Genomic DNA, 25,777 nt, shown 5'->3' with positions numbered 1-25,777 from the left:
CAAAGCCTTAAGTGGCTCATACCCCTGGTGGTCTGGAAAACGCGGCGCGCGGTACAGAAAGTCATGTGAGCTCGCCTCGCGCAGACACGCGCACGTGCCACTGCTCGCGCGCTCGTCGTCGTCTTCTTCCACAGCTGGTTCCGATGCCGCTCATCATGCCGAAACAAGGCAGAGTTAATTCAGGCACTCGAACCATGACCTTCAGTAGGAGTTCAACCTTCGAGCGTATGTGGAAGTCAAACCCACGACGTTTGATGTTAAGGTGATGTTAATAATGACACTATTATTTAATATACAGTTAATTAAGGCACCCGAACCCACGACCTTTGGTGGGTGAAAACAAGTAATAAGTAACAACGCATTCGAATGGGAATGTCAAGTAATTTAATGAATGTCTCTTGAGCACGCAGGCTTTCGCCTTCACCCTCTCTGGCCTATGATAAAGTGATTGCGAATTCTTTTTATATACGAAAGGCTGGAGGCGTCACTTCCCACGTCGCAAGCTGCCGTAGCGGTGACAGCTTGCGCAAAAGTAATCGTGAAACGTATGCGGGGAGCGCCACGTACTTCGTATGATTATCAGGAGCGCCTTATTGCCAGTTACGCGGTACGGATGCTTGTTTTGAGCTTGTTCTTTATAGAAATGCAGGCGCTTTTGTATGTTGCATGCGTGATTCCAAAGAATGCATGCACTGTTCGCTTCACTCTGCAGAGTGCTTGTAGCCTCTGCTTTACGGTGTTATGAGCCATTGCATTTTTGCTTGCTTACGGGAGTATGAGCAATTGATGAGTCACTGCTTGTAGCCTACGGGGATATGAGCCATTGCTCTGCCCTGCACTGCCGCCGGGATCGGCCCACCATTGTTTTCTGTCTACGTTAGCCACGAAGAAATCCCGGGATCCTAGCCACAGGCAGCTTCGCTGTAGAAATAAAATAGGGTTCTTCTGTTTTCTGAGGCCCGTGGGTGCCGCGCGTGCCAAGCCCCGCCTCATCCGTCTTCTCTATACCAACCGGAACCATTGCGCAGTAATTTGGAAGTGATCGCAAACGAATTGCATTGCCCGGCGCACATTCTGTGTTGCAATGTCACGAAAGGAGCGTGCGAGCGAATTTTGTAAGTTGGGCAGACGAGTGCAGTGGTTTATGAAGACAACGAGTTGGAAGTTATTCATGCTCAGCGAGCGAACGCGTCTACCGGCTTCGAAATCTTGAACAGCACCAGTAAAACGAAGTTTCGTGCGAACCGAAGAATGGGATAGATAAAAAGACACGGAACGAAGAAACAAGCGGATGGCGAATTATGAAACGAAGATGCTGCTGACTTGAAAAAACAAAACAAAACAAAGAAAATTGCCGCCTAGGCGGGCAATTCGAAGTCATCGGCAGTGCTTATCACAGTTAATTCCACAGTCCTCTGACTTTCGAGTTTACGGGACTCACATGCGCCAAAGCAGCAGTTGAACCACGGTGCACCGAAGCTTGTCTTTGATACCAGAAGCGTCGTTTTCGCGCCTGCTTTCGAATAAAGACTAACTGGCTGGGTGACGATCCATTGGTTGGTGGATATTAATATATTAATTCTTTTTTTTTTTCATTCGAAGTCATCCGAACCTCGAGCTATGAAGACGTCGGTGGTGGTCTTCTTGCTGACGCGGTTGTCTTGGGATCTTTACCCTGCGCTTATACGTTTGGATGTGAAAGCACCAAATGGCCCATCGAGCGAAAAAGCCGGCGTCTGTATATCAGCGAAACGGTGTTGCGCGATGGGAGAGGGCGTCGCCGCGACGCCACGTCACCAGCGCGCCTCGACGGTGCGGATACGGCGACGCGACGACGCGGGGCGAGATGGGTTGTCGTCGGCGAGGCAGTCGCGTGACGCGCACATGCGGATGCCGCCGTCTCGCCCTCCGAAGCCGGCGCGCGGTCCGTATCTCTCCCTCACCACCACTGGGCTTAGCTACAACGCGCGCCTGCCGGCCTTGGTAGCCGCTGCTGCTTCCTCGGTCTCTCGCTCTCTCGTTGCGCAGGACACCGGTGGCACGCGGCGTTGGCACCGCAGGCAGGTTCGGGCAGCACGTACCGCTACGGCACATTACTCGCAGCGCAAAATCCGAAGGACCGCTCAGCGGCGTTCAATTGGGCATTAACGCTTTCGCATTCACAATTCATAAGAAGTGCTTAGGTGCCCTTGGATATTTTATTACTATTATTATATTTATTATTATTATTCCCCGACTCTGTGCAATTCTCGTAGCGGCATATCGAACAACGAAAGAAAAACGACTCAAGGTAAGGAACGACATCCCGAGACCGAGGGACATTGAGAAAGGAAAGAGGCATGCACACGCACACTGCGCTGTCGAAAGAGGCACGGCGCTCTAGCCGACCGCGTCCTTCGCCGCTCCCGCTTCCCTCCGGCTTCTCCGGGACAACTGGCGCGGACTTTGCAGCGGCCCTAAGGGACAAGCGCGGCCGCGCTCGCACCCTCGGACCAAATCCGAGCGCCGCGGCGTCTCCCCGCCGCGAGCGAGCGTGTGCGTTGGGCAACTAAGTACACCGGGGGACACGAGGCGGTGGCGTCCGCCCCCGGTGAATTACAACAAGCGCGCGGGCCTTCTCCTGTCGCACGCCGCTGGCACCTTCCCCCGCCCCACACCCACCGTCCCTGGCGAAGCTTCTCCATTCCATTTGTTTCACGTGGACGGCTGGAAACGACAGTGCGGCGACGTCGACTGCAGTCAGTCCCGGCCGGCCTCGCAGACTAGTGGCAGGAGAACACCTCGTTGCTTTATCTTATTTCTCGCCCCCCCCCACGCTCCACGCTGTTCTCCGTTTCTTCAATCTCGTTGCTTGCCTGTTTGTGTGTTTGCCTTATTCCCACCTACCGGGACGTTCTCGCGAACGATAGGAAGAGCTGGCCTCTCTCGATGTTGGCTGACCAGCTGCCTGTCTCTCTGTAACGGTACAGTAGTGGCTACGGCAGGCAGAGCTCCCGTAACGCCACCTCGCGGCAATGGCTGCGAAAGCTCCGAGCGTTTCCTTCGTCCCGCGTTCTTTTGCCCCTCCCCCGCTGTGAACTACCGCGTTTTTATTTTATTTTATTTTCCTGCAACGCCTTTTCGTCTAGATTGGTCATGGGGAGAGCGTCCCCTAAAGGCGCCCGTTTGTTAGAAAACACACCCGAATGCTGTTGCCTTTGGAACTTCCGATCTGCAGTTATATATTGAATTTTTTATGTCTCATTTCGTCTGGAGCTGACTGACATGATCATTAAAAACTTTTGTTCCCGGAATATTTTTTTTTCTCTGTGTTATTAGCGCACCTTGCTCTTTCCTGCGACACGGAGCCGACCTCGCACGGTGCGCTAACGAGGTAGCGTTGCCGTCTCTTGCCTGTAGGTGGCAGAACCAGTCTTCGTACAATGTGGCTCAGGTGAAAAAAAAAAACAAAAATGAAACACGAACGGATCCGGACACTGCCTTTCCCCTTTGTTTTGCCTGGGTTTTAGTTAAAATGACGTCCTTTGCTGCATGGTGTTTCTGACTGAAATTCTTAGAATGATTTTGGGTGCGGCGATTGTTCAGCTACCAGGGTAATGATCGTTAACACATGGACTTGTCTGGTCTTCAAACTTACGCCTTCAGACGTTCTCGTGGCTTTATTTGCTACCATTTATCTGCCTTTATTGGCCTATAGAATTGGCTGAGAATCAAACCGGGGACGTAGTGGCCGGCAGAGAATCTGTAGCCTTTGAACAAGCGCAGCAGGCCTGAGGGAACCTCGTTAGCTAAAGAATGCAACAGACGTTGGAAGTATTCTCCGTTGTGTTCCTTTTCCTCTTTCTTTCTTTTTCTAGATTGTGTGACAGCTTTCTTTTTTTTTTCAGGACTTAACACGAGAAGATTATAAGTAATAGAAATTAAACTGATAAAATCAAAATCATCAAAATCGTACTGTGAGAGATTATAACTGTACGGCGCTGTGGTGCAATCAGAGCTAAATACGGTGATCAAAATCGTACTGTAAGAGATTATAACTGTACGGCGATGTGGTGCAGTCAGAGCTAAATACGGTGGTGCAGCCAGGTTACCGCATAGTTTTACTTTATTGGTCGGGACAAAAAGTATTGAATAGAGAAACGAATGGCAGAAAGTAAACATTTGGCTTACCAAGATCATGTGGCCAGTGGAAATGTCCAGGTTAGACGTCACCGGTTCCTCGCTCCTGCGGAGACAGGAAAAAAAAAAAGAAGAAAAAGCCAACGTGTGATGCTTGTGTTGACATGTAAGTATCAGTCAAAAAAGGCAAACAAAAAAAAATGACACAAGCTGAGGGAGAAAGAAAACGGGGCAGACTCGGCGCCCCAAAGTCCAAAGCGAGGTCCGTACAGCGACGCAGCAGCCTAAAAAGCCGACGAGAGAGATAATGAGTCGCGCTTCACTAAAGGACCAGAAAAAGAAAAGAACATATTAAAGTAACCTGAACTGTGCCTCTTAAAAGTCGTTAGCTAGAGACAGGCCAGTTGTCAAACGCATCATTCAGAACTTTCGTTTCCCGTGCAAGCGCTGTATATTTGCCTTTAGTACTTGCTCGCTCCCCCGCTCCTTACCCCCCCTCGGGGCGCACGCCCACACACACGCCGGGCCCTCTAATTGAATCAGACGCAACATGGCATTAGAGGGTCTCCCGGCGGTTATAAAATTAAGAGTCCACTCTCACTCACTGCGCCGTCTGTTTGAAAAGCGCCAAAAAAAAAAAGAAAAGTTCACGACAGCGCCCCCGGAATACTGTCCGCGCGCCGACATCAAAAGCTGAGACTCGGAAGGTTGCTCAAATTGAGAATGACCGAACACGAAGAAGCATCGGCGGCAAAGCGATTAGGCACACTTAACGAGCCGCGCTCTCCGGTTCTATAATTATTTAGCGAAGGGTGGAGTAAGCACCGCGGGCGTGAGGCGATGGTTTCGCCTTTGCTATACCTGTTGCCTAGACTCCGTATTATACTCGCTGTTCGAGCGACCAATATAATTTTAAGAGACACCGAAGAGGGAGAAAAAAAATTCTTTGGCATCTATAATAAAGTACCCCTCTACAATACAACAAAGAAAGAAAGAGAAACAAAAGAAGCTACCAGCTTTTATTGGTGGAAGACGCTTGGTAATCTAAAGAAAGAAGCAGTACGAAAGGCGGTTGGCAACGCTACCTTGAAGTTCTCGCACCAGAGCTCGCCTCGGCGCCATGGAGTTTGACGGTCTCTGCTCGTGCCTAGATAATTCTTTTTTATCTGTAACATTGGACTAAATAACATTCTAAAAGAGCCAAAGATTGTACTTAGCGAGTACCTGTAACTTCGAATGCGCCACAACGGCCCAAACACGAGGAAATGCTTCGAAATCCGTGACGTCACGTTCACTGTCACACCGGCGCTATGGCTTCGGCGCGAAATTCAATAAACGCTACTTTGACCTTCGCGTTGTCCGGCAATAATAAACCTAGCACCGCGTAGTTAACGGAAATGAAGTTTTGAAATAATTGTTTGTCTGTATAAGCCGATTTAGCGTTTCTTCCTACTTGTTCCTTTAAAGCGGGAGATATCGCGGTTAAAGGACAACTGCAACGAAGTGTCACGTTGGCTACATATTATTATCCCTTTATTCCTTTCAGGCGTTAATTACGTTTACTTACTGAATATTTAGTATGACCACATTTCTTGCACCTTCACGACCATGAAAAACGCACAAGTTCGGAAATTTTTCAATGAGTTTTGTAAATTAAGTTAGCAGAATGCGGACTCCATACGGGATCTACAGAACTGTCAGATATGAGAACGTAAGCTGCTTCATGTCTAGCGCACTTGGAAAGCACCTCCCCCTACCCCCCCCCCCCCCCCCGCACACACACACACATACACACACACTATCCAGCCGCTCCAATAATACGCATGACGTAAAGAAATCGCAGTTTCGCCCGAAAGGCATAACATTGATAGCAATAACCAAGTATTAGACAACTGCTAGACAAAGTAAGGTTCGTAGTTCTGTTGGCTGTATAAGATGCAGTAAGCATTCGCTTAATAATAAAAAAATAAGATCAAGCTTGGTGTCAGGCGCGCGCAGCCAAACACGAACAGATCTCACTCGATGACCGCAAACACTCGCTGTCACAACGCTGCATGGTGCGATGAAAAGCACAGGCAGAGGGGACGGAACGCTTCGTGCTGCCTCTTCCTTCAAGGCGCCTCGGAAACTTGAGATTACGCGGCCTCCAACACACAGCGCACACGAAGCCACCAGACGTCACAACAAGGCCAGCCTTGGCACCCACTGCGAATTACCTCCAAGATAAAGCACGCGGGCGGCGTGTGCGCTCAGCCACACCACGCGCAGCCGCGGCCGGGCTGAAACGGGAGACGCGCGCTCGCAACATGCGCCTTCACAAAGTCTTGGCCTTAAGCACACCCCGTGCGTATGTGTCGACTTATCCCAATCAGACCGTATACCGTGTAGCAGACCACTGAGTCTTGAGTGAGGGGCCGACGGGCGAGCATTTCTGCCAGCCGGTGGACTCAACTCAACCCTGAGAAATAACGGCGGACCTGCACGACAGAGGTGGGCGCTTGGCAAGCGAAGACTAGAATGACGGGTGCTCAGGTGGCACCAAACTGGCAATGTGACGTCATATAGCGTCTTTTCAGCGCCTCAAGGATTGTAACGTAAAACAGGATGGCTGCAAAATATAGGCAAAGGGGGTTTACGAAAAACGTCGGTAGTTCTTCAAGGCCTGAAGGGAAATCGCAGAAATTATTCCATTGTAAGCACGCCGAAGGTTGCCAAACAGTGAATATACAGAGTGATCATTGTTGAGTTTTACGGAATCTTTAAATATCCCATGTGGCAGATAGCATATTTCTTGTCTTTGAGCAGGATTATTCGAAGAAACGGGCATTACTACTACGAAAAATCTAAATACATGTTCAACTAATTAAAAAATAGGTAATTAAGTTATTAATTAATTAATTCATGTGACATATTGGAATTTACGAATTGTAGCCGGTGAGTTTGCGAAACGTATCCACTTGAATCTCGAGGATGAAACGACTTTCGAGACATTATGTCGCAGATTGTGGGACATGGGCGTTTTCGTCACTTTCGTGCTACAATGCAGAAAAAAAAGTTTTGTTAAAAAAGTAAATGGAACAGTGCATCTTTACGGCAAGTTCTATGGCGCGTATCTTCAAACTGGTGTCGTTTCAGAAATTCATTACAGGTGGATACGCCTTGAAGTCTCACAAGCTACAATTTGTTAATTGCCATTTGTACCGTGAAGTAATTAATCAAGATGATAATTAGTGTATTTTACTTACTTAGTTGCACATCTGTTTCGCATTCCCGTGCAGGTAATGTCCACTTCTCTGACTAATACAGCGCAAGGACTAGCAATATCTGCAACAGGTGATTTATATAAAAATTCGGTGAAACTTTTGAGTGATCACCCCGTTGAGTGAACAGGCACGGAAGGCTCAAGGGAAACAAGTGGTACTAAACGACAACAGAAAGAAAAAAATTAAATTACGGGGTTTTACGTGCCAAAACCACTTTCTGATTATGAGGCACGCCGTAGTGGAGGACTCCGGAAATTTTGACTCCCTTGGGTTCTTTACCGTGCACCTAAATCTAAGTACACGGGTGTTTTCGCGTTTCGCCCCCATCGAAATGCGGCCGCCGTGGCCGGGATTCGATCCCGCGACCTCGTGCTCAGCAGCCTAACACCATATAGCCACTGAGCAACCACGTCGGGTGACAACAGAAAGAGGACGGGAGCACGAACTGTCACCATCTGCAGTACTCAAAGAATCAAACACCCGAGAGTCAGCCAGTCCCAGCAGCCGCGACTGTAGGGTCTGCGGTGAATCCCACAGACCCGCTCGCTGGACAACTGGAAGCACTAATCCTGATCCACAATAACGCTATCGCATTTGCCGTTTGCTCCAATGCAACGTCTTGCTTCTACGGACGCGTTTACGAGCGGCAGTGCATGTGCTGGGACGCGCTCCGACTGTCGCGTTTCGTTCTGCGAGTACATTTGCATACGCCGGATTGTGTTCCTGTCCCCAGACGTGTCGCGCTGCTGCTGGTTCCACTTCGACATGAACGACGCCCTTAAGGTGAAAACTAGATTCGGTGTCGAAGGCCTGCTTAAGGTTACCGGAAGCAGAAAAAAGGGAAAAAAAAAAAAAAACGTGTATGCAGAGAAACCTGCTCCCGTAACAAAATGTTCACTAACGCTTTCCGATTAGTCGTATTTGAAACAGAACGAACGGGGCGAAAGACACGGCAAGAAGTACACAGGACTGACGCTGACACATTGGTCCGCAGTACACAGCGGATGTCCTGTGTACTTCCTGTGTCTTGCGTCTTCTTCGCACTGTTTAAAATATCACCCGCTGCAATAGCCCGGTGGCTACGGCGTTGCGCTGTTAGAGGTCGAGGTCGTGGTTTCGATCATGGCGGAAGCATTCCGATGGGGAAGGGAATGCAAGCAAGTTCACGTACCATGCATTGGGCGCGCGTTAAATAACTCCAGGTGGTCGAAATTAATCTGAAGCTTTCCAGCCTCGTAATGATGTCGCGCCTTTGGCAAGTAGCCAGCACCCCTGAATTTAATCAAATATTCAAATATTAACGTTAACCAACTCGCTCACTGTACACTTTGGCTACATCAGTCGTGCTTTATAACGACGAAACGTTATTCTCTGCGGCCGGTTACGCGTTCCTCCCTCTTTCCTTCCGCATACCCCTCCTCGCCACTTTAATATAGAGCTAGAACGCCGCGGCTAGGACATTCAGGGCATAGGCAGGGAAACGCACGGCGCGCGAAAATTCGAAAACGCCGCAGAGCGTGCGGCAGCGTCGGCGCTTCTCAAGCATACGAAACGAAGAGTACGACGGGCTGTTGAGACGAAACAGGATCACGCAGACGCGGAGGCGCGGAGGCGCGGAGCAAACGAAGGCCGCGCACAAGCGCGCTTACAGCGCTGCGTCGTCGTAGAAATGAAGCTTGGCCCCGTTTCGCTCCACGTTATTGGAACAGCCGTGGCTGTAGAAGTATAACGGTGGTGGCAGGATCTGCAGGGGCAATGCGTGGCGGCAGACGCCCCGCCGCAAGGGCAATAAAGAAAGCCCATATAACACGTCTTTCAAACGTCCCCCCCCCCCCCCCCCCCCCCATCTCTCTGTCTCTCGCACGCACGCACGCTGGTTTCTTGCCCGAGGAACGTGCGCGGAAAAGAAAGGAGGAGAGAAGATAGGAAATTGGAGGCGATACGCATCTCGCAGTGCGCGCGAAGGCAGCCACGTCCTCGGGAAATGGTTATCCCAGGGGTATTAACAGCTGCCGTAAAACGATGTAACCGACGGCGAAAAATCGTGGCCTCGCTACGCGTGCGCGTGCGCATTGCTGCTCGGCGTCAATATATATAGCGGTGGCCCGCTCGTCCCCCCCTCGCTTTCGCCTTCCTCATGCACCAAGGAAAGGAAGCGCAGGGAGGAGGAAAGACGTAGCGTGTGGCCCATGGCGGAAGGAGTAAAACAATGGTCTATATTGAATGCTATATTCCGAAATGCCCCGCCAAGGAATAGTATAATGCTCTGGATGTCAGGGACGTTCTGAATTACGCGATACGAGCCAATTTCATCTTTTCTCTCTCTTTTTTTCCCCTCTTCCAAGGTGGCGGTTGGGAATGTTCGCTCCCACCTCTGTCTCTCATCACACTCTCTTCTCTCTTTATTTCGCTTTCTACAGTCGGATGCAAGTATCACTGCTGATCGTTTTTGGCGTGTCAGGAGAAAAATGATATCGCAGAGTCAAGTCACAAAGATCACGTTTCAATACATTGAATCGTTTCGCGTAATGCAGCTAACAGTGTGGCTGGAACCAAACGGCTGACTATAACTTCTAGAGAGAGAGAGAGAGAGAGAGAGAAAGTGAGCTGCTCCGAGCCGGAATCTTTGCAGATGCCACACAGCGTCGCTAACCAGACGGCAATAAAGCACGTATCGCGTGGGCGGGAGGTTTGCGTTCAGTTGGCGCTCTTTATGACGCCTAATTTGCGCACCGCTAAGCTATATAGATCGTTGCCATCGCCTTGCACTTATGGCTCGTAAACGACGATACGTGCATCCGCCAGACTCATTACGAATGTCCGCTGCCAACGCGAGAGGCGCGCGTGCTGCAGGCAGCAGATTCCGTGTTTCGCGCAGCGCCGCCATCGCCACGCATCTCGCTTATTCTTTTTACGGGCGTCTCTCGATATCAGAAGTTTTGTGCGTGCGTGCGTGCGTGTGTGGGTGTGTGTGCGCGCGCGCCTATGTGTGTGTGTGTTTGCAGCTGAGACATGTCACACTGGCAGACCGACACTTCGCACTGTAAACTACGCTCTCTCTCTCTCTCTCTCTCTCTCCCCACTCGACACGTATCGCTTTTTCAGGCGACGGCAGGAAGTTAGGCGCGGGCGGCGGCAAACTGCGATAACACTCGCGAATGTGATCGTGTGCTTCCTTGCAAGGCGTACTAACAAATCGCCGACTCTGAGCGCGCATACCGGGCGATGTCCTGAGCTAAAAAGTTGCACCTTTCGCGACGCACCTTCGCGTGTTTCCTAAATTCTCCCTCTTCCACCACTGGCTGCATGCAGCCGCGGCTGTTAAGCTGTATACGCGTGCGTCTCTCATCGCAACGAGGCGTCTCTCCGCATTTTTTGGGGCGGCGGGAGGGGAGGGAAGAGGGGAAGCGCGAGTGTAAAGCAGAACGGCGGCCTTGTTAATTCCCTGGTGTTCCACTTTATTTCTTTTCCTCCACCCGAAGCGTAATCCTTGCATGCCCTCCCCTATGCGCCCCGAACCTTACCATCTCGCCCAAACCAACCCCCTACTGTCTCCTCAATCCCTACTCGTACGTGCGGATTTAGAGCGCCCTTCTTCCGAGCGCCACCGCCCCTGCTGGCTCTCTACAGCCTGCCTGTGGGAAAGAATTGGTGCTACCATGTTTCTTTTGGCGTTTCGGAAGGGGAGCAGAGCCTAGCGCTTTCGAGTGGCGGCGGAGGAGGGATGCTCGGTAGGCGCCGCGGTTGCAGCGGCCGTGAACGAGAGCGCACTCCAAATGGCGCCACCAGAGCGCGCGAACCGTGCGGCTGGCTATATAGAGATTGCAAGGAGGGTGCCAAAGCGGAGGAGGGAGAGGAGGAGGTTGGAGTGGGTGTACGCTGGTGTTCGCTGCTAAGCAGGCCATTATCCTGGAATTGCCGCCGCACACTCGACAAGCTCACGGCGTCTGCGTTCGCGTCACCTATTTTTGTTTGTTTGTTTCCTTTTTATTCTTTTTCCTTTTTTTTGTTGTTGCAACAGTGCATTCGTTTCAACCTAAGCTTAGTGTGCAGTTCCTCATCTACTTTCCTTTCTGCGCCTATCTGTACACTTTCCGTGTGTCCGCCTGCGTTTCTGGTTACACATAGTTCTGCTCCGTTCAAAAAGAAAAAAAAAATCCTGCCGCTGTACGTTTCTTCTTTCTCGCTTACCTGACGGAAGCTGGTGCCTTCCTGTTGCCACCTGCGCCGTTTGAGCACCAGGAGGGAAGGGGGGAAATAGAAAAAACAGAAGGCAGGGAGCATCGCTTCCCCAACGTGTACTGGGCCCTGTTAACTCTGTCGGGCCGCTATGAGTAGAGCGGCTCGTGGAATTTATTTTCGGACGATTTTGCTTAATAAATTTGTGTGGGTTAACCAGGTTGTACCAGACGTGCTAATGTTGTCTGCTGTAAATAATGACCTCACGAGTGCTTTCTTATGCAACATTCATCCCTACCAAAAGCCAGGAATGCGTTTGAACACCTCTCGGAAGACGGCCAACATGGCTAGCGCGATGAATCTACGCCGCTCCATTGTTCCAGTAAAAATTGCAGAAGTGCGGTTGTATGCGAAACATTAAGGCGTGTGGTTACAGTGGCGCGGACATCTGTGCGCGAAGCTGCTTTCCTCAATACTCCGTCTTTTACGCAAGCTTGCACTGTTTTCAACTCCGTACCTGAACGATTATTATTTTATTTATTTATTTATTTTGCAAGGACGAACATTGTTACAGACTGTGTCGTATAAGTAATATCTCTCAACTTTCCGGTTATGACCACTGCGGCAGCCAGGAAATTACTAAACAAGTTGTTTGCCTCTGTCCTCAATATAGCGCACACACAGGGAAGCCTCTCCCGACCACACTGGCCCGTCTTGACGACCGCCCACTTTCGGAGCACACTCCGGGACCGCCGGCCCATACAGTCGCCACGCCACAAGTCATGTCAAGGCACTGTGGAGTTCTTGCGTTTGAGTGGCGTGTTAAGAGACTATATAGTTCTAATAGACGTTTCCCACATCCACTATAGTTTTTCTCGCACATTTGCTTTCGTTCTCCGCTATTATTTCCTTCTTTCTTTTCCACTTACCCTTCCCTCAGTGCAGGGTAGCAGCAAACCAGAAGCTTTTCCGGTTAACCTACCTACTTTTCACACCCCACCTCTCTCTCTCTCTCTCTCTCTCGAATTTTCTGTCGCACTGTGCACTGTGTCGCACTGTGTCAGGTATAATGTGAGGAAAGCTTAGTCAGTTTCACCAGAAGGGGTCGAAGCATTCGCAGTGATAGCAAGGTTTAGCGGCGAGCTCGAAATCTTCGGACGGCCTTCTGACTACACACGCGCGTGCGACACGTTGACGCGACGCAGTGCGCAAGGCGACTTCTGCTAGGCAGAAAACAACAGCGCACTGGCAGCTACCATGCGTCTCACAACGCTGGCCGCGCTCGTCGCGCCAGCGTTTCAGAACGCCTGGTAGCTGCCAGGGCGCTGTTATTTTTCTTACCTAGCAGAAGCTGCCAGGCACTGTTTTCTAGTCGGCTTTCGTTTTTAGCATCTTAGATTGATTATTTACTTATCATGTCCATTGCGCTCACAAATCGATTAGATTAATTAGAAGTTTGCCGACTTGCTTTCTCTCACACCCCGCGCACGCGCAATGCCTCCACCCGCCTCCCCCGCCTCCCTTACACCCGCCTCCCATATAAAAAATAAAGAAGATAATCGGAGAAAAGAAACGTAAACAAAGAGTGAAGTAATACATACTCACACCCAGCGAGGGCGTTACTGATTAAATATAATCTTGGCTCTCCAAACCTGCTCTGACGATGAAAAATTTGACGCCATCAATACCTTTGTCACACGCACGCTTTCAAGAAGCGTTCAAACCAAAGACGGTTGAAATACGTAAGCACCCCCATTGGCTCCCTTATGCAAGTTTGCGCGAAGGAGTCAACGTGATCGAAAAATTCGATCTCGATCAGGCTCAATGGCGATCGAAAGTGCACGCGTAATGCTGGTGTTACACTTGTATAGGACGTTTTTCTTGAACCTATCACTTGAACGCATGCTTTGGTCACAACCGTCGTATTTGTCATTCCCTGCCTATCACCAGCATAAAGTCGGAATTTTTTTCTCGCAATACTAACATGTTCATTTATTTGTTTACGCTCAGGGCTCTCTCAGAAAAAAAAAAGAACATCTTTGTTCCGTCACTTACATTGAAGACGCATCGTATGACCATGCATGACCACTTTCCATATTATTCTGCACCTAACAGCTCTCTCATTTGTTAACATCTTTCTTTTGCACTTTCCCTGTTATAATAACTCCATTGTTTAGCCTATTGTTCTTTCTATGCATTATCCACGCCCTCTGTAAGTTGTAACCCCCCTTGGACACTCAAGGTACTGCACTGAATTAATTTATAATTGGATGGGTGAGGAACAGGTACTAGTAAAACTGTACATTTTATAGTCATGTTTTTTACGATTGCGCGCACACGCGTGCTTTAATATAGAAGTGCATCCGCTTCTTGTCCCCCTATGCTCATCATCACTAAACCAATTTTTCGATAATCTCGACGAAAAAGAAAGGAAGTAAGGTGCGGAAGAACGAAAAGTGATTACCAATAATACATCACACCTCAGACAAAAAGGAAGTAAAAGAAAAAGAAAAGAAAAAGAAAGCCAATGAAATGAAAGAATAATGGACGTGTGCGGTATCAGGAGCCGGCTGGAATTGACAGTCTCTGCCACCGTGTTCGGAACGAAACCCGCGGGAGAAATAAGACAAAAGATAGCCCCCGCGAGAAACCCCCTCCACCACCCAAGTTTCGTGACGCCGCTTCGAAAAATAATAAAAAAAAATCAGGAAATGTGTGGGGCCAATAAAACATTCGAAGGTGGCGACGTACAAATAAGGTAGATTTATTGTCATCCGGAGCACTGCAGCGCCACGGCACGACGGTACACAGCGGGCAGTGGAAGGGAAGCAGAAGCGCAGCAGTACAGACGTATAGGCGACAAGAGCATCCGAGAGATCAGCAAGAGCACACAGCCGCCGGCAGTGGTGGTCTCGCGCGACGGCTGCTGCAATCCTGTGGGCCCCCATGGCGGTGCCGTTACAAGTAAGACATGCCACTGGGGGATTCCAAAATCGCGTAGTTCTTCCCTCCCCAATCCCCCCTTCCCCATTTCTGCCTCGTCACCTCACCCGCGGTCTCTCCCGACAGCTGCCTTGTCCGGGACAGTCGTTCGCACACAGACATACTTTGGTTTCGAACTGTTTGCCCAATTTATTTCTCCCCGACGGGCGGGCACGAATTCTCGCAACCTCTCCCACTGGGGCGAGCGTGGGCCACGGAGCAATAGCATGAGGATGTGAGTGTGCCGATCGGATTGGAAAAAGAGTTCACAAATTAAAGAAAAGGAAATCGAATACGAGGGAATTGAAAGAAAGGGTGAGAGAAACGAGACGATTTTGGTTTTTGATTAATACAAGAAACTTACGCGACAATAAGAACTATGAAAAAATACAGAAAACACGAAAGGAAAAGAAAGAACGAAAGAAAGAAAGAAGCAAGGAAGAAAGAAAGAAGGAAAGAAAGGAAGAAAGAAGCATGAATGCGAAATAGATGTCAGGAATGACTCTATACGCTGTTTCACTCGACCCTTTGACCACGCTTCGAGGCAGATTTTCTCCACCCCCCGCCCCCCATTTTTTTTTTCTTTTTCCATCATTGTCGTGCGAAAGTCTCTTGATTCCCCTACAGTTAGCCCGTTTCTTTGTTCGGGCACTTGGGACCGAATGCTTCGTACTTTGTATGGCTCGCAAAAAAAAAAAAAAAAAAAAAAGAGACTGTTCTCTCAATGAAAGCTGATTCCAACGTTGTCATGAATGATGCGCGATAACGATAAGGCGTGTAGGAATGGTGCTTTTGGTTTGAAACATGGCGGATACGGAAGAGCCAAGATTTTACTGAGCTCACTTCACGAAACTGTAATACCTCAGGCTGGAAATGGCCCACACGATCAGTATGTGATCAAAACTAGGCGCTTCAAAGGGTGAAAAAGAACAAAAAGAAACATCAGAAGCGCAACTGCAAATCCACTCCATTGGGTTCTTTATCTTCAATGTACCAGAAAATAAAAAAAATAACTAAATAAATTATATATATATATACGAGAAAGCTGTTACTGTAACATAAATTAGCAGATTCAACTGTAGTTGACGTCTACGTAACGCGAAGCATTCATTATTTGTAGCAAACGATTATGTAGATATTATATCCGCTAGTGTTTATGCTTATAATTAAGGCAGAATGTTTCTAATGCCAAGACATAAGAGTGAAAGTGAACCGAAACCCAGCGGAACACATCCAGGGGGCCCCAAGCGCACGTACCCAGTGGCACACACCTAGCCATCCACGTGACACCTAATTTTAGACACCGGGATCGGCCCACCGAAACGGCAAGATGCCGAGCCCGCCCGCTTGCGAAGAAGTGACTGCAATCAGAGAAGAATGCTTGGCATAAAAATAAACGATTTATTAATACTGACGTAATTATAATTAAAAAGAAGCCGAATTGCAAACTCGGCAAAGCTTGCGGAAGTCGGTCGTCGGTACAAGAATAGGTGAAGACACCGGAGCCGAACGCGCAAAGCTTTTCGTTCGCTCGCAAGTGCTCTTTGCCGTGATTGGCCGGTCACCCTCGCTAAATATACGTCCAGCATCAGGATTGGCTGAAATTTTCTCTTACGAACGATTCCAGTAAAAGAGCCTTTTGCGAGTGCAGGTCCTGGGCCCTGCAATGGTGGGGGACATTTCCGCAGCTGACGGCGGCGAGCGCTCGGTCATGGAAACACCGTACGCGCTGCCCGAAAATTATACGACATGAAGGCAGGTTGATAGAGCCCATCTATGGTTGTTGTTATGCCCCTCTATAAAACGTATATTCGGACTCGCTAGAATCGGCGCGCACCGTAAGCCCATAGAAAAATGGATGACACAGCAGAAAGAATCATTGCAGCTGTGTCATCGGAGACAGATGCTTATCGCCGGGGCACGTAACAAAGGAGAAATTTACGAGTGAATGCTACAAGCCGAGTTTACGACGGCGAACTCTATAACTGCTTGCATCGTTTCGCGGTACGGTCATGGAAAGAGCAAAAATCATCGCCGGGTCTTTTCAATAATACGAGTGTCGGTCGAGAAAGGGAGGGGCAAGTAGGGAGTGACCGCTACGCTTTCTTTGTTTGGCACCCCGAACGACTGATGGTGCTAGCATAGCACCACATCTTCTTCCCAGTGCCTTGGTGGAAGCTCCATATTGACAACTTGAACCATTCGATAGCTCATTAGCGTTCGTGGGGCCGATATGCTTGACCCACTGAATGACCAGAGTTAGCTTCGTCAAGAAATTCGACAACTCTGAAGAAATCAGCCGCACGCTCAGTCGTTCGTGTATATTTTAGGCTCATTGAAAAGAAAAGAAAAAAGTTGTCCACGTGACACTGGCAGGAAGCTACAAGGGAAACGCATATAGGTTTCTCAGAAGAAGATCTTCGCAGTTGAAAAATAACATTTCTTTTGGCACGGGGGTAGAATCCGGGACTAATGGTTTTCCTGGACGGACGCTCTACTATCTGAGCTAAGCACGAGACATGTAGGTTGCAGGGCCAGGCCGAATCAAATTTTTCTTTCATGAGACTTCACCTTGCGGATAGCCGTAGAACTGATTTGTGAAACTTTATTATTTATTTATTTATTTATTTATTTATTTACGCAACTATTTCGTACTATAGATGTTTTAACAAGCAAAGCATGTCGGCTTATCCGTAGCTTGTATGATTGACCGATGGTGGGTAATAGGCGAATTGTATCAGTCCAGCTATTTCGCAATTCGCTACCGAACCTTTAGGCTTGAATGTGTTTTGATGCGATTTTTTCCATTCCTATGGGTTTCATTAGATGTTGTATTTCTGTGTGAAAAATACTAGCAGGCGCTAGGTACAGGTGCCAACATTTTCCCACAGTCATATATTAAAAAAAAAAAAAAAATTCGCAGTTCCGCCCGAGGGCCGAAGCACCAATTGCAACAGCAAATTAGTAGATAGCTGTACGAAATAAGGATAGTGGTTTTATCAGCCGTATAAACTTGTAAACATTCGCTTACTAAATAAATTAATAAGGATAGAATGTGTAAGCGTGACTCGACGAGGACGCAGAAAGCAACAGACACACAGAGACAGCGCTGTCTTTATTTGTTTGCTTCTTTCTACGTCCTTGTTCAGTCGCGCTTACACATTCTATCATGGATTCAAACCAACTAGCGCGTCAACGTGTTTTAACTAAATTAACAAGCACGGTGTCACGCGCGCACAGGTAAACATGAGCACCTCTCGCTCGACGAGCGCGGAAACTCGCTGTCAAAATCCTGAAGTGTAGAATCGCGGCATGCATCAGCAATCGCATTGACCTTCACGTATCTCTCGCTTCAACGCGAACGAAACGTCGAAAGTACAGCGCATACGAAGCTGCCGGCACTCCGTGCACTCTGGAAACATTGCAGATCGCTTTGAAGATGAGGCCCGCGCGGGCGCGCACTTTGGCCACGTGGTGGTGGTGCTGCTAACCGTTTATTACATTATTTACAACACTACTTGTGAGCGGGCTCAGGAGCGCGTAGGGTGGCCGGGAGTTCGTGTGGCCCTCGGCGGCCCTCAGAGCCCAGTCCACCAGCCGTGTTTGGTGGGTTGGGTTGCAGCTGGACACCGCAGTCTCCCCCCGCTCGACGTCGGTGAGTTGCCACTCAGAGGGTGGCTGGAGCTCAGGGCATATGAACATTATGTGATGGAAGTTGGCTCTAGGCCGCAGAGCGTACATTCCTGTCGATATAGGCATGGATGAACCAGGGCGAGAAAAGCTGGAGATAGGAACATTTGTGCCTAAAGCTGGCGCCAGGTAGTTTGCTGGAACTTCGTTAAGGATTTGCGTGGGGGAGGATATCTCAACCGCATTTCGCGGTAGTGGGGGGGATCTCACAATATGCTACCAATCGGTCTCTGGCTTTATCCAGGTCTTCGGACGGCGTGGCTCGGCTGACGGCTACTCGAGCGATAGAATGGGCCATCTCGTTGCCTGGATGGCCCGTGTGCGCGGTGTTAAGAACGGCCAGCTGCAGTGCAAGTTTGTCACCCAGTTGCGACTGGGGAAGCAACATCTCGGGTGCATCGCCGCCAACCTCTAGCCACAGCGTGACTAAATCGACTTTGTGTCGGGGAACAAGACGCGCATCCCCCACTCTCCGTCGCTTCAGCTAGGATGCGTTCGGCGAAGCAGGCTTTGTGCTGAAACCACCGCCAACCTCTAGCCTCATCGCCGTTGTGACGGAATGAGTTCGGCGGGCCAACCACTGTTCCCAAACTCCCCAACGCGTACCTGATCTGCTACGGGTGCGCGAGTTGCCGCGGGAACGCCGTTTTGCGCTGCTTCCCACGCACCGGCCAAGACGCAAGACAACGCGCTACCCGGAACGGCTCCGAGTTCTACGGGGCCCCTCTGACGTCGGCTCCGGACCTTCGCACCTGTGTGTTTGTGTGTGTGTGTGTGTAAACCATGCCGCGGAGAGGCGGCTAGCTTGCGATGACTAAACGAACGTTCGCATCACCTTGTATCGGGAGAGGACCGAGTGTTTAAAAACCGCTGTTGTGCGGCTGCTCAGGACACTCTCTCTCAAACAGTCATGTTAGACTGATGTACTTTCTCAAACAGGCACGTTAGACTGATATAAATACTGTAAATAAACCCATATTCCTCGTTCTCGATGAGAAGCAGTCCTTCCCTTCATCAACGTCCTCAGCGTGGATAAGTTGGACGTCGGCATGGGCCAGCTACCTTCTAATTGATGCCCGACTCCAACCTCGACAACGGATCACGAGCGATGGGATTGAGCCCCCAATCCTGACAGCGGGCACCGAGATGCATTTAGTTGGTCTGAGGGGTTGTCTGACGATTGAGAATTTCCCGTGACGCCAGCCATCGCTTAGTCACATCTCACACTGAGGACAAAGTATTAGCAATGTTTTCCCTTACTATTGATATTGGCTGTTTGCTTTGACGCCGCTAGGCCTAGGCAGAAGGCACCGAATTATCCGGGAAGGTGTTTGAATTTCCACCCAGCAGACGGCGCCATAACATTAGCCTCTATGATGCGTTGGCGATGTGGAACGCTCTAAAATACCTAATTCATCATTGCGTCATTGATTTGACTCTATATGCTCTAGCACGGAACACGGTCACGATCTTAAAACGTTCATCTGTCGGCACGTCTGTGCCGTGGTTGCGCGGAGCCGTGGCGTGTGTGCTGCGGGCCTGGACTATCGTGTATCGCGCAAGGCTAAAACCTCACTAATATATTCCACCCACTTCTTTGTTCATCCACGAACCGCAACAGCGCACCAAATAAAATAAAGTGAGCCTTCTTTCTTTTTTTCTTTCTTTTTCTTTCTGCAGGCTCGTACTACAACAGGGAAAATGCGGTTGGCATATCCTACGTACAGGCACCGCTTTTTCGTATACCATGGCGCGCGGGCGATTCTCTAAGAGACAATAAGCAGGGAACAGCACCAGCTGCCAGCAGCCGGCTCGCCGTGTATAGGGGGACATCGTTTTTCAGCTGTTCATTCGATAAGCTCCGAGGCGGTCTATCACTTCGCTCCGGGATATAAGAACGCGGCGCGGGCGCACGGTATTTACGCACGCCGCGATGCGTGCGCGGCCCCCTTTATTGATGAACGCTCCCCGCGCGCCCCGTTTTTCACGCCACGTGAAGCTGCGCGGAAGTTGGGGAAACGAGCGAGACCCCTCGCTTCCTTGCTTGTCGGTTTCGTATTACTCCGTGCGCCAGTAATTTTTTTTTTCCTTCTTGAAGGGCGCCAAATTGAGCGGGCACCTTCGGTATACGGGAATAGGTCGACTGTTATTGTTTACCGCAACTTAAGATGGTGGAGTTGGTGATCCCATCAACGAGTGCGTATTGAGCCACGTTTCATAGATAAGAAGGAGGCAATGACAGAGTTATCGGAACGAATAGTAGTCCGACAGTGAGGCTGTAGAAACGTAATTTCAGACTGAAAACTCGGAATAGTAGGCTGCCTGACGCTGTCGGCGAAGTATAAATGAAAAAAAAAAAGAAAGCTGGCAAAGACGCGGAAACCAACAGCCTCGAGTTTATCTTTAGTAAGCGTATGCCCCGAACTGTCAGTACATTCAATGCATTCTCAATACAGTGCATTCTCAATACATTTAGGAACGGAACATATTCCGCTGCCTCCCACCACTGGCACTATACCAGTTGCTGTTGTTCATATCACCGATCTGTGTTTTGTTTAACGTGCCAGCGATCAAACCTTAAAGCTCAATACGCTTGACTTGTCTTTAACTGTATTGACTTGATGCGGGTACGCATAGGGTATTAGGGTATGCGCCAGAAGTATGTTCGCATCAAGTACGGCGAATCCTGGCCGCAAAGTGTGAAATCGTCCTTGTTGCCAAACTCTGTAGCGACGCACTGGTGCAGACCAGTTGACACTGCGCCCTGTTACGCTTTGCACAGCCACTTTACGACGGCGCGCGCGCGGCTGCTGTATTTGACAGCATGCTAAACTGCACGCATCAAAAACAGAGAACGCAAACATTTCCTACCTGCGTAATCTACCCGTTGATTGTTACTACTCACATTTGTCCCGGAACAAACGCTGAAGGTTGCTGTTGAGTTGCAAGAAAAATATATATGATTGATTGATTGATTGATTGATTGATTGATTGATTGATTGATTGATTGATTGATTGATTGATTCCATTGAGTTGGGGTGCCCGCCTCTAAACCTACACGCAGGTAGGGGGGGAGGACGAAGCAGTCATTATGAGACAAATCTAGCCAGCAGTCACGTAACATAGTGATTGACACTTATTACAACAAAACAAAAAAGAAGGAAAGAATTATTGAAAGAAAGAAACTAGAATGGTCAATCAATATTTCATCTCTCAGCTGTCACTACAGAGGTATGCGGCAAGCTGCGAAAGAAATCGAACGCGGATAAAGACCAAGTGATTATTTTCCTCGCACCCATATTTTTTTTCTTCTCTCCCATCCATTATTTTCTTTTTCTGACGTTGCTCCCAGGAGAGCGGTAAGCAGAGAGATTATTGCCTTGTCAAAAATATCGCTGGCTAAGCTGTTTCTCTCGGTTTATATTCTGAGGGGGCAGCACTTTGTAACCTTCCACGAGCGCGTATCGGTTGAGTTGCGGCGTTGATGCGGCGCGGGGCTACGAACCGGGCCAGCAGCAGAGCCGTCGGACGGAACCTCCACGCCGAGGACGAGGCCGGCGACGACGCGCCCGCTAATAAATTGAGCCGAGGTTAGCGGTTAGCCCCGTTTTTTACGGCCCGACGAAACGAAGCCTCTGTGGCAGCCACGTCACAGCGCGCGGCGGCGGAGGGCAACGTGAACCGAGCTGGACAAAGTGATGAGACAGAAAATAAGAGAGAGAGAGAGAGAGAGAGCGGATGCGAAATAAAAGACAAACAGAAAAGATGAAGTGCGAAGCAGCAAAAAAAAAAAAAATAAAGAAAGACGAAGGTGACAGTGAAAACGGCACCCGAGGAAGCCCGCCGGGCACTATCCACTCATACATCACCCGCCCAGAAGTGGGGAAATGTTCCGCGTTTTGGCCGCGATCCCCGGAGAACTGTCGTAGGGAAAGAGTAAAACGGAAAGGCGATAAAAAAACAGAGGAAAGGAAGAAAAGAAGCTACTTTTGCAAAACGAACGTGCGACACGGCGAAAAGAAAGGGCGGTGTTATGAGAATGTAACAGGAAACTGAACTATGAAGAGAGAGAGAGAGAGAGAAATGAAAACAACGGCGATGAAAAAGGAGGAAGAGGTGGAGAGATGCAATAGCTTCCCGCTCAGAGAACCAGGCCCGAAGCGCAGGCACTTACGCGCGCCTATTGAAAGAAGGGGGGAGGGGGGGGGCGTGGGCTTGTGGCCGCGGCCCGTGGCAAGCACCCGTTAATCTCGGCGGCGGCAGATTTATTGACAGGCGCTGGTTGCGACGCGCTCGAGCGCTCCACGAACGAGGAGGAAGGGAGAAAGGGTCGGCCGTCCTCCCCCGTCTTTCTTCGAGTGCCCTCGTCGCGCACGTTCCCCCGTCGCACGTTCTCCGTATCGGGATGCAACGATAACAATGCCAGTAAGAAAAAAAAATATATGTATACGCATAAAACGCCAAAGAATATAAGCGTGCAAAATAATCTATCTCCCCCGTCAGTCGCGGTTTGTTGCAGCACACCTGTCGCCAGCGCCCCTGGATTTGTTATCTCTGAAATCGTAATGGTATCCAAAAGCGATAATGTTCTGTGGGAAGACACAAGACGCGGTGAAGAAGCTGTTAGACGAGAATCAGTGCCTGAAGGTATCAGAAACGAGATATAAGGATCTGTAAAACAATGAATAATTTGGGTGGCCGCCAGACGACGAGGCAACGACAAAGGAAAGAGCAGTTAGGCTTAGTGTTTAGCAGCCTAGCTGCCCTTTCAGAACTAATGCACGAGGCGCCTTGCAAAGTCTCACGAGGAGGCCAAAATAATTTACGTCAGTCAGAGAAGTAATGAAGGCGATGACCGAGCATTTTCTTAATGATACGGAAATGTGGAGATATGGACTTAGCCAGACTTGCGAAGACATCTTCAATCACCATTCGTTGCTTCTCTGTGTCAAGTACACCAGCATGCTTTTCCTGATTCTAATGTTTTCGGTATTGAGCCCCTCATGTCTGAGCGAAAGAAAGACAAGCTGTCGCACACTTCCGTAAGAGTAACGTCTTGTTATACCCTGCAGGCATGGACACCGGCATTATGTATACTCGCTCCGTCTTTTAATACCTGCTCACAAATCCGTGCTTGTTACAACGTTTGAGAGGCGTTGAACAGACACACGCCTGCGGATACCAGTCTGCGAAGGTCGCTGTTTATGATCAGCGGTAGATACACATGGCTGGTCTCCATCATAACGTACCTGGCACTACTTTAACCAGGTATAATGTCAGAAAAATGAACAAACGAACAATGGAAAAACAAGGAAAATGATGGCGCAACCGTAGAAAAACTTGGCCACCAGCGTCCGCACGAATAGGCGGACGCGTCACTGACAAGAAAGAATAATTAGACCACGCTCAGGCAGGAAAAAAAAGAAAGAAAAGTAAAGACGGAGATTCCTTGCATGCTCCTGGAATCGAAGCCGTACTAGTTCATTTAGACAAGGCCCGCTCCAGAAACGGCGAAGCACTACCGCGTTTCGATCGGGGTCGAGGCAAGAAGGGGGCTTGGGCTCAGCCCCGAACCCGCAGAGTCAAGCACGGGTCGCCCTCGGGGCTCGATAACGGCCTCTGCGGAGGGGACTCCTCGCCAACTTGCTCTTGTATTGATGTTTCACTCCCGTTAATTGGGGGGCCGAGCTGCCGCTCGTGTAATCCGCCCGCTCCCCAGTGGTGGACTCGCGATGAACACGACATGTATAAATATACCATACTGTATACAACCGCGTAAGAAACTATGCCGAGCGCAGCGGCATTGCGGCACGGGGCTGATACTTATAGCTGATTCTCCTCGCTTTCACTTCATCCTTCACCTCCCCCGGGGCCTCCCGAGCACCGGAATCCCGCAACCGAGACGATGGGGTTACATTGTACTTTAGTTAGCATAGTGCTCGGGCTCCATCGCGAGGAGGTTTCTGTAGGTTAGAATAAAGACAGAACGCAATAAGATATATGCCCATGAGAAAGACAGTCGCTTCCTTCGCATAGCTTCTCTCTCTTTCTTTCTTATACGCTGCTTTGCTGTCTTCCGTTCTTTTCTTCTAACGTTTCTTATTACTATTTTGGTTGTTGCCCCACCCCCTCACCCCACTCCCCATACCCTGGAGAATATTACACGCCGCGTCCTTTGCTTGACGTATATCGGCATATATATCGGTACATCACGTACGAAGAAGCCAAAATTCTTCGTTCTCTCCGAAGCGGCGTCGAATGTCTGTGATCTCGCTGCTACCCTTCCAGTTTCTTCTCAGGCCTTCCGCAAACCCCGACTAATACTAGCGCTGCGTGCGGCATCGAGACATCGCCTACACACAATACGGCACGATACCCCCGTTTGCTTTCGATTCGAAAGTATTGGCAGTACATTCTGCAGATACACAGGCCCGGTCCTCCTGGAAACGGCGCGGTGATTCACGAATTCATAGTGGCTGCTGTTATAGGCGTTGCGATGGAAAGAGAGATGACGCGGTGCGGGTTAGAGGCGAGAGCGGGATCAATGAATGACATGACAATGTTCCTCCGATGCAGCCTTCTGTATACATTCGCCGTGTCGCGCACTTTCACATCCTCGCTTTCTCTGCCTCACTATCTATCCTTTCTTGAACGTGTTCATCCGGCAGGTTTCCTTTTCTTGGCTGTGGTGCCCCGCGATTCCTCTCATACGTGCGCCCACGAACTTCTTCCTTTCTATACCCGTTGTTTTGTTTCTCTTCCGGGCAGAGGGTTAATTCAGTTGGGTTCCTTGCTTACCTTCCACTTCGTGGCATTCCTCCACCATTATTTTTGTCCCGTGGAATCAAAGAGTTCTTTTTAGGAACTATAAACCCCAGAAAGGAAGTCATCAGGCGCACACGTGCATATTAAAGAACTCTAGCCATTGTGTTGTTCGCCACCCGGAAGAGATTATTCAAAGTTCTTTCTTTCCTCTCAAAGTGGCTTCAATTATTCTCATGGGAAAGCAAACACAACTCAAGCAAGCTAAAGTTAGATGGCTTGGATTGCGGTCTCCCATGCCGCTTATATGCTTCGCGGGGCACGATTAGACCCCTCGTTAATGCTCGCATTTGACAATGCTTATTCAAGATAACGCATCCATTACTCCTGGTGCATTGTTTTATTCATTGCACTTTGCTGCGAAAGTACTAGCCGACAGTGACGTTAGGTCAAGCAGGGTATGCGCCCTGTTAGCACTGATGCCCCTCGGACACTCTTGCTCGCGCAACGGCGCCTGTGTGCTCGAAGTCAAGCAAGATAAAACGCCGCGTCATGTAGCCTCAGCCGCTTCTATGAGTTAAATTATAGGCAGCTGCATTACCCTGTGTCATGTGACCCTGAGTGCCGAAGAATTTATGCTAAGATATCCAATATGGAACAAAAAACCGAAAATTCATAAATTCTGCGAAACCGTAAAGAATCTTGGCCGGCGTAAGACATTATGTAAAGATTCCTTTCGCTATACTACGGTTAATTCAATTTTTCGGTAAATTCGATCCCCA

General features: G+C 49.4%; 1 protein-coding gene across 1 annotated transcript in view; it reads right to left on the bottom strand.

Moving 5' to 3' along the window:
- The window catches only part of IA-2 (tyrosine phosphatase IA-2), a 687,617-nt gene that overhangs the window by 46,144 nt on the left and 615,696 nt on the right, over positions 1 to 25,777 (bottom strand). The window contains exon 16 of the mRNA XM_050187564.3: positions 4,171 to 4,225. Coding sequence (XP_050043521.2) covers positions 4,171 to 4,225 — 55 coding nt within the window. The remainder of the gene's footprint in view (positions 1 to 4,170; positions 4,226 to 25,777) is intronic.

This window comes from Dermacentor andersoni, chromosome 2 (genome assembly GCF_023375885.2).
Source record: "Dermacentor andersoni chromosome 2, qqDerAnde1_hic_scaffold, whole genome shotgun sequence".
NCBI classification, from domain to species: Eukaryota; Metazoa; Arthropoda; class Arachnida; order Ixodida; family Ixodidae; genus Dermacentor; species Dermacentor andersoni.
Note: the sequence above shows the minus strand (reverse complement) of the source record. Positions and strands in the feature narration are given on the sequence as shown.